Raw genomic sequence first — 12845 nt, forward strand, 5'->3', positions numbered from 1 at the left:
GTTGCCTGATTTGTTGAGGCTTAGCTATTCTTTGTGAATATTCAGACAGCTTCTGGGCACTCAGGAATTTGTTTCCTGGTCTTAAAAGCTGAATGTTTTTTTACTGGGCTGAAAATAAGTTATTTATTAGCATTCACTTGGTTCTCAACAACAGGCTGTTTAAACTTCTAACCAGTAAGAAATCATGGTACTGGAGGCTTAGGCAGTCAACTACATGATAGAAACACAGCACCCAAGCAAGGAGTTGAAAAGAAGCTATCCTTAAAAAATAGTTCCTCAGAAGAGTTTAGCAATCTCTCATGAATGATTAATACTATTGAAGAAGCTTGTGCAAATAGAAAAACAGGCCAAATCAATTGAAACATGTACCACAATCTGACCTACGCTTTCTCTTTGTACAGAAATAGTAAATAATGTTTCTGAATACCAGCAGGATTGCTTTTTCTTCCTACCAGTGAATAGAACAGTAACAAAGAAGGGAAAAGTAGACATTAAAAGGGTGACAAAAGCACCTTTTATTCACATGATTGTTGTGAGTGAAATCTTAGCCCTGCTTCTGTGCATGCAAGTTTTGTCCTTAACTTCAGGGAGGTGAAGGCTTTGTGCATGCTTCAAAATGCCTCCATCAGTGGTATTGCAGGCAATCATAAACGTTTCACACAGACCTGTTAACATCTAAACCCACAGTAAACTACTTTAACCACGGTGGGGAGGGTTGTGTGCTCCTTTTCTTCTGGATTCGGTCTTGGAGCTCTTCCTTGGTCCTCTGTGAAGTTTGGGTTTCTTATTTGACATTTTAGCTCTCAGAACATGTTGACAGTCCTTTCTAGACCTTTCCTAGTCCGGCATCCCTGTGCTTGTGAGATGACTGAGTTGCCTCTGACAGGAAGGGCGGTGAATTCTGCCAGTGTTTTCAAGTCCATCAGTCATTTCTGGAAAGTGCCTGCCTCACTGAAATCTAGTGTATAAACTAACCTCTAAAAGTGTTTTTGCTCTGAGATGTTCCAACTTCGCTTTTCAGTTTCTCCACAAGTTTTCCTACTGATCTGAAGAAAAACAAAAGCATTTGCACAAAAATAATCAGCAGATCTGTATTCCTCTGCTCGTGCTGCAAGCTGTGCATTGGGTGTTGGTGTGACAGCTGCTGTGGGAATGCGTTACACAAGAATATGGGGATTGAGCCTTCAGAAATTATTTCCAGTAATACAACTTCGACGTGTTTGTGAAACTTGACATATGCTTTTACCTATATATGGTCTCAGTGCGTGCATATCACTTCAACATGAGAAATCTGCATCTCATTTATTCGGGTGTTTTGGTTTGTTATTTTTTTGGTTTTTTTTTTGTTTTGTTTTGGGTTTTTTTTGTTGTTTTTTTTGTTGGTTTTTTTTTATATTGATGCCCTTTTCCCACGAAAATTCTCTGGCCTATTGCAAAGAATTTAAAAGTTACACATACCTCAGCAACCAGGAAAATGCTGTCCACACCTTCCCCATGCCCATCCAAAGCATGTGCACTGTGTGCTGCATGGGGTTGCCATGGTAAGTCTGCTGTTCTTTCCTATGTGCAATGTACACTGCTCCAGAACACCCAGCTCACTGCTGTCCTGAGCTTTAAAAAAATTCAGAAGGAGAAGCACTACCTGCTTTAATGGACTCTAGCATGGAAAGTCAAAAACATGGTGTCTTAGACCAGTCCAAATCCTTCTGTTTGCCAAGGCAGTATCCATGATTTAAAGCTGGCTCCTTAAGGCCATCTGTAACTTGCCTTGGGAAGCGCTGGGCAGGGAGAGCAATAATTCAGTTTACTGGACTGATGCATAATCCTTTCAGCTTGAGTAGCTGCAGTGACAGCCAAGATCAGCCCCTCATCACTTTTACCCAACCATCCTGGTTCATTTTGTGCATCATCCTTCACACAGCTCCCATCTGAGGGCAAATCCTCACCATTCCCCATCCACATTCCTTTGCACCCCTGTTGCCTCCCCTGGAGCTTGCCCTGGGCAGCTCTCTCCTCCAAAACAGAGGCATTTTTAACATTTCAGCTCTTTTCCTTCATCTGCTCTTTCCCATGAGCCCTACATGAGGTGTTTCCAACTTCTCAGAGTCCAAGCACTGCACTCCTTGCCACCCAAATTTTGGAGTTCCCACTACATCCTTGTTTACATATGCCCCTGGCATGTAGCTCATCAGGTAGGATTTGGGTTTACTGCTCAGCTCATATTTAGCTATTTTCTGCTCAAAACCTGGAACTTCAGGAAGACAACCCTAAGGTATTTGTACTAAAAGGCTGCTCCTCCAGTTTTGCTGTAAAAAACCCAATATTTCTTCTTCCTATATGGGAAAGATGGGCACAAAATAATTGGTTCACACTCTGGTTTTGTAGTTACATTGTAGAAAATGCTAAGACCTTTTGCTGTGTTTAACGAGATTTCAATGTTTTAGATTTGTTCCTCACCCTCTCACTAATCCTGTGAAGTTGTCAAAACTACTCAGTTTATCTGCCTATAAATTTCATAGAATTTTTGACACAGAGAAAAGGTTGAGTGATTAAAGCTTATTATCTTACACCTTTTAAGCAATAAAATGCTTTTTGAAAATTTACCTAGTAAACAGAAGTAATATTATTAAAAGCAAAGACCGCTATGATTTTCTTCTCTGAGTCTGTTATGTAAAAGTAAGCTCCTGAATTAAAGCACAACCAGCAAGGGATAGAAATATGTATTGTATACTGCAACAGTGAACAAAACTAATTTTATTTGTCCTTTCAAAAGAAATATTGTAAAAGTAAAATACTTCATAACAATTCTGTATATCTCTCTGGTTTCTAGTGACATTAATATAACTCTTGCATCTCCTGCTTTTTGATTTTTTTCCCACCAGAATTCCCTAACTGGAGTAGCAGATACAGTATAGCTGCATATAGATAGATTTGCTTCTATGTATTCGAACAAAATATGGATTGAGGTTAAAAAGATTGATTTGAAAACAAGTATTCCTTCTATAGCAGAGAGGTGTTCTCTGATTTCCTCTTGTAAATTATGAGCCTCATCAAACTGAGTTAGATATTTTCATTTTTTCAGTTTTGAATGTAGAGATTGGGTTCTGAACAATGCAGCCTCACCCCTCTCAGCATCTGATTTCATTTAGTGAAATTAAGCCCAGAAAGTCGTCACTTTGTCCTGACAATAGTCAGGCTTTAGCGTGCATTTACAGCTGTTAGGAGAGTTTTTATGTTGCTTTGCATTAACACACTGAAACATATCTCCAAAATGTGTTAATTAAATTTGCTGGAATTGAGTAACTATCAGAAAAGGAGTTATAATTAGAAAAAAAATTAAATGTATTTAGGTATCTAAAATAAATCTTTTCCCTGTGTACGGTGTAATCATATTTAAACAATGAAATGGGATAGTACTTTTCCTTTGAAACTGGCAATGCCTTTGATTTATTTGTAAGTATTTGTGTCAGAGTTACTGCCATAGTCCAATCTCTTTTCCTTAATCTCTTTAAATTAATCTATCCACCCAACAAATACTGAAAATGTTGTGATGTGAACATCAAGAATTTTTACACCTCCCATTAGTGTTAGGTTTGTTTTAATAAATCCTTCCATCAGGCAGATTTAGAAGTCTGTGCAATCTTTTGTAAAGGTAGAAGGTGGCATTAGAATTGCAAAGCAGCCACTAAGAAGTACGTAAATACTTTATAACCTTGTTATGATGCATTTCCTACAGGGTTGATCCGGTGCCCCATGACGCTCCGAAGCCTCCAGGATACACACGATTTGTCTGTATTTCTGATACTCACTCAAGAACTGATCCCATCCAAATGCCATATGGAGATGTGTTAATACATGCTGGTGATTTTACTGAGCTGGGACTTCCTAGTGAAGTAAAAAAATTCAACGAGTGGCTAGGTAGGTATTGAATTCTGCGTGGATTCGACAGTAAATTTGTTTACTGATTGTATCTGCCCCTTCTGCCTCCCAGTTAAAAACCATCACGCACTCAGAAATCATGAATATTAATTTGACTTTTAAATTTGAATGGCAGCAAGCAGGAATCAGATTTTTTTTCCCTTACTTTCGACAAATATTTTTGCATTTTTCCAACTGAGCAAATAGGATTTGTGAGACTATTCATCTGTTCTGCCTTCACACTCTCAAGTGTACATTAAGCAACTTCTTGGTGTTAGCAACAATTGAAGTCAGGAGGGCTTTAATGATTTACATAAAACCTCTTCCCTACATTGTTACAGCTTTGCAGCCTCCCCCAAAAAGTTGTTGTGACTGAAAACATTTTTCAGTTTAACCCCAGAGGCCTCATAGGTTTGGAGTTTTTTTTATATCTGAGGCTCAGCTGCGCCACAGAGATGAATTCTGAACAAAGCAAACCGTGTGTGCCTGTGGTTGCTGCCTTGGATGTAGCAGACCAGATGTAGATGCCTTCTGTAGGCAACTTTTGGCATTGCTAACTGAAATTCTGTTCCACTGGGCAAGAGAGTGATGATTTACATGTGCTTCTGCAATGTTTTGTATATGCTGAAAAAAAAAAAAAAAAGACAGTGAAAATTGGAAAGCGTGCACTGTATCCAGACAAAAACCCTCATCAGTGCTGCTCCTGCAGCATTGCAGATACCTTAATTTAGAATAAAACTGGCTTCTGGATTCTAAGACTTCACTAATAAAAAAAGGTGAGAGGGAATGAAGGAGTTGGAGAGAGAAAGGGCACAGTTTAAGCGTAATGGATTTCAAGTTTTTGTTTTGATTTTATTTCCTGTGGTTAATATTTTTGCATTTTTTCCTGTCTTTTTTCCTTTTTTTATGCTACATATTGCAGCATTCTGCACTAGGAAGGCACAAAGCAGACAGATGCATGTAGGCTGAAATGGAATTTAAAAAGGAAAGTCAGGACTTCACAATTTAAACAAATATTTACTAGCAAATAATTATCAGCAAGGCTGATAAATATTTATTTGAGCTTATGAACCCAGTAATATGCCCCACATGGAACAATTGTCTCATTCTGTAACTCTGAAGGTAGGAACAGCATGTGGAATAATTGATATAGAGCCATCAACTCTGTCTCTGCACCCAAATGGAACAGGTTGGTTATAAAACAGCAAGTTTTGACCCTATTTTATAGGTCTCTACCATGTATTATAGTAATGTGCTGAAAATAGCATTTACAAATTATTCAAACCATATGGTTACCCCTTCTAAATAATCCTGATTTTATTTATCTGATGGTGTGGGAAGAGAAGTGCTTTGGGATATTGCTGTTGAGCAAGGATGGGGCTGTGCACATTGCTTGCTGCACAGTTTTTGTCTCCAGTTCTCCATCTGCCTCCCTGCTGGTCACAGCTGTACAGTGTTCTGAAGATGTCTGTAAGCTGAAATCCTCTCAGAATGGTAGGGAGATTTCCCAAGGCATTCCTGTGATGTTCTCTTCATCATTTTTATTCCAAAAAAAAAGGCTTAATTTTCTGACTTTTCAGGCATGCTTCCAATTTCATGGTAGCGTGCGCTTGGGAAAAGGTGATCTCGGAGTTATATTTTTGCAAGAACATCTTTGAGATACAGGAAGTTAGCAATTTAAAAGGTTTTTGTTCAGTTTCTTGGCAATTTAAAATAAAGATTTAGCTTACATTTTTAATAAAGTTTTTGTTTGATTGTTTTAAACGAGCAGTTTATCAACTCCTGAATGTATTGAGTGTTCACAAAATCTGCAGTAAATGGCAGAATGGTTAAAAGCATTCCCATTGGGAAGGAATTTCAGGTTTTGCTGGTTGTCCATTTTTTTCTGAAGGCATTACTCTCCAACAGTTTTGATTTTTCTAGATAGCTGCTTCCAGTACCTTCCATAATTTTGCAATTCCACAGCCAACCCAACCTTCTCCTTCTCCCTTAATATTGTACTGGTTTCTTGAGAAAGTAACTGACAGACTCTGGCACCGACTTTTCCTCCACTGACATTCTTCCTTGCTGCTGCCAGATTTCCCTGTTTATTCCTTCATGCACAGGGCTTACTTTCCCACTTATTTTGTTCTTTGTCTAATCCATGTCTCCTGCTGTCATGAGATTATGACTTTGTTTATGCCTTGCAATAAACACTAGCTTTGATACACCTTGATCTCAGCTACCCCTCAAGCACGAGATACAAATCCTCCTCCTGCTTTTGCTCCATGTCTTCATGCTCAGCATTCATTCCAACCTTTTAGTTTTCAGCACTGCCTCTTGGGTCTGTGCCACTATGGTCTCTCTCTGTTTCATCTTTCCAGATGAACTTGCCCTTCAGCAAGTTCAGATTTTATCTCTGCGCTTTACATAAAACTCCTGTGCCTGTGTGATGGAAAATTTATTTTACATTACCATCATTAACTTCCATGGGCCTTATGGTTCTATCAAGCACATGCTCAAGTGTTGTGCTAATAGAGGCACATCGGCTGGATGAGTAATCCCCTAAAATCTGTTCTCTTTTTCTGACTGCCCGTGGGTTCCCAGGAAGGGATACCAGCTCGGATAATGCCGCTCACGATCCCACTGTTGTCCCTGGCTGGGGCTGGTAGCCCAGGTGCTCTCTTTTGGCTGCCCTTTAGTCACCAAAGTTTATACTTCTGACCCCTAAAGCCCTCTGCTTCATTTCAGTTCGTTCTTTCTGGTGATTAATTTTTTTCCGTCATGTGTCTTTTTCTCTCAGCCCTTTCTCAGGGACAGAGTTGAGGTTTCACTAGGGCTGGCTTGGCGTCTAACTCTGTGGAAGAGATAAAATGTTGGTGATCACTGGATGTGCTAACTTTCTCAGCCTTCTCTGGTAGGCAGTCCAGCATCGCTTTTAATTGAATATGCAGATTTTTCTTTTCTGAGTTTTTAAATTTGGGTCTGTGCAAAGTTTGAGCACAGACGCAGTTTTGCAACAGAGTTCCAGAATTAAATAGGGATTATTCTGAACCTGCTTATTCTGAACCTGTCACCTACTAGTTTCATTTGGTATTTCCTAATACTGGAAGAGGCAAATGAAAAATTTATCATTCTTTATTCTGCTTAAGAATTTTTAGGCTCTTTCCGTATCTGCCCTTAAGACATTTTTCAGGCTGAAGATTGTTCAGAAGTCCTTAAATGCCTTTGATCATCTGTGTCACTCTTTGTACCTCTTTGTTCCACATCCTTTAAAAAGAATGAGACAAGAACTGCACATGTTCTGAGAACACCACAGATTTATCCCCTGGCACAATGAAATTTCCTAGTTCTCTTTTCCTTTCTGGTGTTGTGAATTATTCTGTTTTGAACAGAACAATGAGATGGCATTGTCATAACATTTCCTAATACAATTCCATGAAGTCTTTCCTGAACAGTAGTACCTAGTTCAGAACCAACACTGCATCTATAGTTTGTGTATTATTTTCCAATTTTTTTTTAATTATTCTGCATAAATTTATGTTCAGTTACATCTGTCCTCTTACTGCCCAGTCATGAAATATCATGATGCACTTTTGCAAGTGAGATTGCTATTTTGCTAATGTTTTTCAGGGTAACTTAGAAAATTAGGGGAAAAGGGGATGAATAGTCAGTTTACAAAGCTTACAAAGTGTTCCAACCTGCTCATTGCGCTCCCTTATTGTTTTTTCTGAGCTGACCCTTCTCCCGTTATCATATCTGAACTTTTTCCTTTTCTTTATCTAGTTTGTTCTCTTACTATATTTTACTTCCAAATTTAAAAATTCAGTTTTGGAGAATCAGAAAAAGATGAAGTACAAGGTATGTTTTATGGTAGGACTGAACAGAAGGCCAAGAATCCAGTGAAATGTTCTGATGAATGATAAGAATGCATGGTATGACTTCGAACACGTGCTAGTTTTCCAGCATGTTCAGGAGATTTTAATGATAACACTTCAAACAGACAAAAATAATCTGCAGCATTTTCATTATTTAGGTTTTATTATTTATTCCCTTCTTCCCTACCTGCACAGCAATCAAATATGTTGTAGGACAAATACAAAGACCCATGTTCTGCCTTAGTACTCGTCAAATACTGACTCCAAAACCATCTCTATTTTTTATCTCCCATATTGTTGGCACTGGAAATTGCCTGCTTGGCTCAGTTGCTCATGTAATTCCCTTTGCTCAAGCCTGTAATATCATTTCCAAATTGTGTATGCTCCAGGACCCACTGTCACTTTGGGCTTGTGGGTTACTTTCCTGGAAATTTAACTGAGTAGCTGATCTGTGGCATAAGCTGCAACACATATTTCCATCTTTTCTCTGAGAATTCTCTTCTGTGCATGGATTGGGAAGATTACTTAAACTAACACATTTTTGTAATATATATTGTTTCAGTGTGTTTGCTTGAGATTTTCCAATTTCTAAGACAGACTTTCTATTTGAGATTTAAGTTCAAGGCAAATTGGAAATAAAAAAATAGAAGGTGGCTTGGAGCTGTAATGGAAAACAATAATTAGCTCTTCAGAGTATTTTCCTGAAAATATTATTACATGCATGTTGTACCCACACAAACACAGACAAAAAAAAGGATTACATTTTTTGACATGTACTTCAGAAGTTGACCTAGGAAAATTCAGCACAAAGCATAAGATTTTTATTTCAGACTAAAAAATATTTTTGAGTGAAGATGTCTGCCAACTGTAGTAACCAGCATTACTAGAATTACCTGTTTCTAAAATTAGGTTGTATTTGATCTAATCCTGTGGTATTAGACTCTGTAGACAGAATCAGAGATTTGTCAGTAAACATCATCTCTACTTTTTAAAATTCTTGATAAAAGATCTTCAGAAAAAACTTGTGGTCACTAGGCTTAGCTTTACTTTTGTGTTACTGCTCAGCTTTGCAAAATGATCATAATTTTTTTTCTTCCTCTCTTATCAGGTGTATTTTTAAGTTCAGTAATACTCATATTTAAAACAGATTAAAATCATGTTGAAGATGAAAAAATTCAGCTTCAGAGCAGCAAAAAAGATTAGAATTTATATACTGTAGTCATGCCATTTTGACCACTGGTAATTACACTATTTTTATGTTAATATAGAAACCCCTTGAAAGAAGTATTTAAGCACTAATTATCTGTTTACAAAAGAATAGCTTTGGAAATGTAGTGAAAAACATTGAGCTGTGTAGGGATTTAGAACAGATGTCAATTTTTAAAGACTGGGCATAGTAAAAAAAAGTGTTGGTTTTACTGCAGTTCTTAAATGTATGGTGGCTTGGATGGATTTATACACCCAAGGCTCAAACACAGAAAATTGTGCTGCAACACAGTCTCCCAGTGTTTCTCCAGTTCTGGGGAGTTACGATGTCCTAGGAACTTCAGAATATTAAACTGGCTTCTGTGAGCCTCAGGAATATTTAAGTTGCATCCCTATATTGGGAAGATGATCCAAAGCAGCTGTTTTCCACATACACCTTCTGTGCCATTGGTGAGAAGCTCTAGAGGTGATGGGTGCTAAAGCATTGTTCCTTCATATCCTCCACACGTGTGTGCTTCTGGGGGATTTCTTGCACTTTGTACTAATACTGAACTTGCTTCTTTCCACTAATGCCTTGGAAAGCAGCCAAACTCCAGGATTCTGAGTCTGAGGCTTCATAAATACTGAGATCCCTGACCCTTCAAATGAGCAAGTGAATAAAAATACCCAGTATTATCCCAGACTAGCAGATAAGGGTAGCTTCAGGAAGGCAGTGTGGCCCAGAAGTGAAGAGAACAACGACAGAACTGGAAAGATCTGGGTTGTGAGTCTGTGAACTGTCATTGCCTCTGGCAGAGACATTTGAAAGAGCCTGAGGAAGACAGGCAACCAAATTCTAGTTAGTCATCTTCAGATTTGACAGCCTCTTTATTATTCCCCCTTGTGAAATTGGGAAAATGATGCTTGATCCACCTACCACATGAATGTGTTGGAGGATTAATTATTCTCAGCACAGCACTTTGAACACCTATTGTGCAGCACTGTACACAAACATTAAACATGGTTATTAGTGCTGTGCACCTCGTACGCTGACATGACACACGGCTCTTTGTAGTCTTCCCTTCCAGAAGGTGACAAGTGGGAGATGCTGAAAGCACCTCCGTGGGATCTGAAGATCTGAATAGGAATCTGTATCAGTGTGCACAGAGATCCATGTAGGAAGTGTAAAGTATTTTTTAATTGTTAGTTTTTAACTCAGTTTTCCCAGCTCTTTCCCTTTCATGGTCTCCAGATACAAGTTGTAACCAAAACTAAAATATTTCAGGGGGCAGAAAAGATGTGGTAGGAATTATATCTCCTCAGAAAATTCAAGACTATAACTATCACAGGAAGTAAAAAAAAAACCTGAAAACTTCTGAAAATGGACTGTGACTTATGTAGTTGGTGGCTTTCAAGCCAACAAGTGTCATAAGCTAAGGGGACACATCAAAGAAAGGTTCAGTCCAGACATTGCAGTTGTGTAATTTTGCAGATATCTCTTACAGACCACAAGTGAAGAGAAGGTTCAAATCCAAGTAACCTTTTGTCTTGACTCATTGCAGCTACTCTAATGGCCTAGTTATGCATTGGGCTGGTTCTGCATAATTACAGGGTAATTAAATAAACCAGGCTAAAAGGAAGCCACTTTCCCTTTAGAAGTAATTTTGACCAATTATTATATGTGTGTGGGTGTGTAGAAAGCAGAGGATATCAAAGAGCCTAAGTTGGATTATTATCAGGTGTTTTTTTAGTTTGATTTGCTGTCTATTTTAAGGAATCCTGTTTTACCAATGTGAGCAGTGTTTTATGTGTTTGCTGTTTTAGTGTTTGGTATAATTACTGGCTTTTTCAACGCAAGAATGGCTAGAGCTGGAAGGTTACCGATGACTTCAGAGGGAGTGTTCATTTACAGTATTATTCCAGATTACACACCATACAAAAAGTATGTTAATGTGAATTTCCCAGACATCAGCCCCAGTGTTTAAACACAGAACTGTCAAAAAGATGCTAAAAAGCAATCTGAGACAGTTATGCCGTCTTTCCACTGTATCACTCACTGCTGTATTCTGAAAGGTTGAAATGAGAGGGAAGAAGCACTAAGTGGGCACTTACATGATTGTCGCTTCTTTTAATGAATACTAAAAATTCTGCTCAGTACAAAATACCAGGAGAAAAGCAAAACACATCTGCCTGTACAAGTTTGCATTTAGCTCAGCAAAGTTGGGAGCTGTTACCAGCTGTGAGCTTCAGAGGAGGTCCAAGGTTGATAAAGACGGTTCACTTGGTACAAGGGGAGCCTGGAATACGGACATCATGAGTTTGCACTTGGATTATTTGCAGTGTTGATCTGCTTTACTGGGTTGCTGATAGAACAGGATGAACCCTTAAGCACAGAGAATTCCACTTTGAACAAGCTCAGCTGCAGAGAAATAGCAAACAGACAATGTTGCTCAGCAGGCTGCATTATGCAGCCTGTGGTTCAAGTAATGGTTCCCCAGAACTGCAAGTTATTTTGTAGAAATTATGTTCGCCATAAAAAGAACCTACTGGAGTTTGGAAGTTAAAAATTGCCGCAATAATTTTGTAATTGGTGCACAAACATGCAAAAATTAGATGTTTGGTTGATTTTCTTAATTAGTAATCTGCACTAGTGAAAGGAATAAACAAAGATGTTCCTAGCTAAAATATATATATGTATATATATGTTACCAGAACTGCTGTCACTTTCTTATACTGAACAAATGAAGACTAAGAAACTTTCTGAGGAAGGTTTGCTGTAAACTGACAAAAACTCCAAGGATGAAATGAAGAAGTCTGTAAGATGACAATACATCTGACTATATATGATATCCTGAGTTTGTTGGTAGTAAAATAATCTCAAATAACAAGAAATTATATTGATGGAGTAAATTTAGGGCTGATTTGTTGGTGTGGTGAGTTGTTCTGGGAGCAGAGCCACTGCTGCCTGACTTCTTGGATCGTGTCTCATAGACCTGCTGTGGGTTCCAAGTTTCCTCATTCCTTTGAAACCTCTCCTTCAGACTGGGCATTACTCACCTTAGACAGTTTCAGGAAATTCAAGGGAACATAATTACCTTTGAGGTCTTTATATAGTAAATGGCTTTTCAATCTGTTGGGCAGTTTCAGACAGATATGGAGTGACAAACAGGCAGAAGTTTAAAGCATTGTACTTCAACAAGTTCTACGTTTTCCCTAAGAAAAAAGATATCTTTTGGTAAAACTGCTAAATTAAGGGCAAGATAGTGTGTCTCCAGCATTTTACTGCACATAAGGGGAGATTACAAAATGGAAAGGGGAAAATAAGGCAGGAAAGAAAAAGGGCCATGTAGCTGAGAAGAAGGAAAAAGATGGGAGAAATCTCTTATCCCACAATAAGACAGAGGCTGACAGAGTGGATGGTGGCTTGGAGCCCCATTCCAAATTGGCAGAAGGCAAGAGTTGAATATGGCCTGAAAGAGAAAGCTCTGAAGCCCATGGCTGAATATGAGCCAGTGTGTTTCTGACAGGATTTTGATTTGTAAATATTTCATTCCAAGTCCAAATAGGATGACGTGCATAGAAGCTGATTATGGAGAAAAATAATTTCAGTTTCTTGCAAGTTAAACATTATGAGAGGAAAAAACCCCAACACTCACTTTAGGAAAAAAAAAAGGAGGGAAGTTTGCCTAGAAATTAAATTTTTATTCACCCCAAAATATTTTAAGTGAACATTTTGCTTCATTTTTTTTCCCTTGGTAATGTCAGAAAGCCTGTGTGAATTTCCAAATATATCCCATTCCATCCAAGTGGTATTTTAATACAGAAAAAATATTTAGGTAAAATTTTTCCAATTATTCTAGCTGCAGTTTATGTCCAGATTAGAGG

The 12845-nt window shown here is 38.2% G+C and overlaps 1 protein-coding gene across 3 annotated transcripts in view; it reads left to right on the top strand.

Moving 5' to 3' along the window:
- MPPED1 (metallophosphoesterase domain containing 1) overlaps positions 1–12845 on the top strand; it is a 63489-nt gene that overhangs the window by 15421 nt on the left and 35223 nt on the right. For all 3 annotated transcript variants that reach the window (XM_033058191.1, XM_033058190.1, XM_033058192.1), the window contains exon 3: positions 3737–3918. In XM_033058191.1, the coding sequence (XP_032914082.1) occupies positions 3737–3918 (182 nt within the window). The remainder of the gene's footprint in view (positions 1–3736; positions 3919–12845) is intronic.

Source organism: Catharus ustulatus, chromosome 4 (assembly GCF_009819885.2).
Source record: "Catharus ustulatus isolate bCatUst1 chromosome 4, bCatUst1.pri.v2, whole genome shotgun sequence".
Taxonomy (NCBI): Eukaryota; Metazoa; Chordata; class Aves; order Passeriformes; family Turdidae; genus Catharus; species Catharus ustulatus.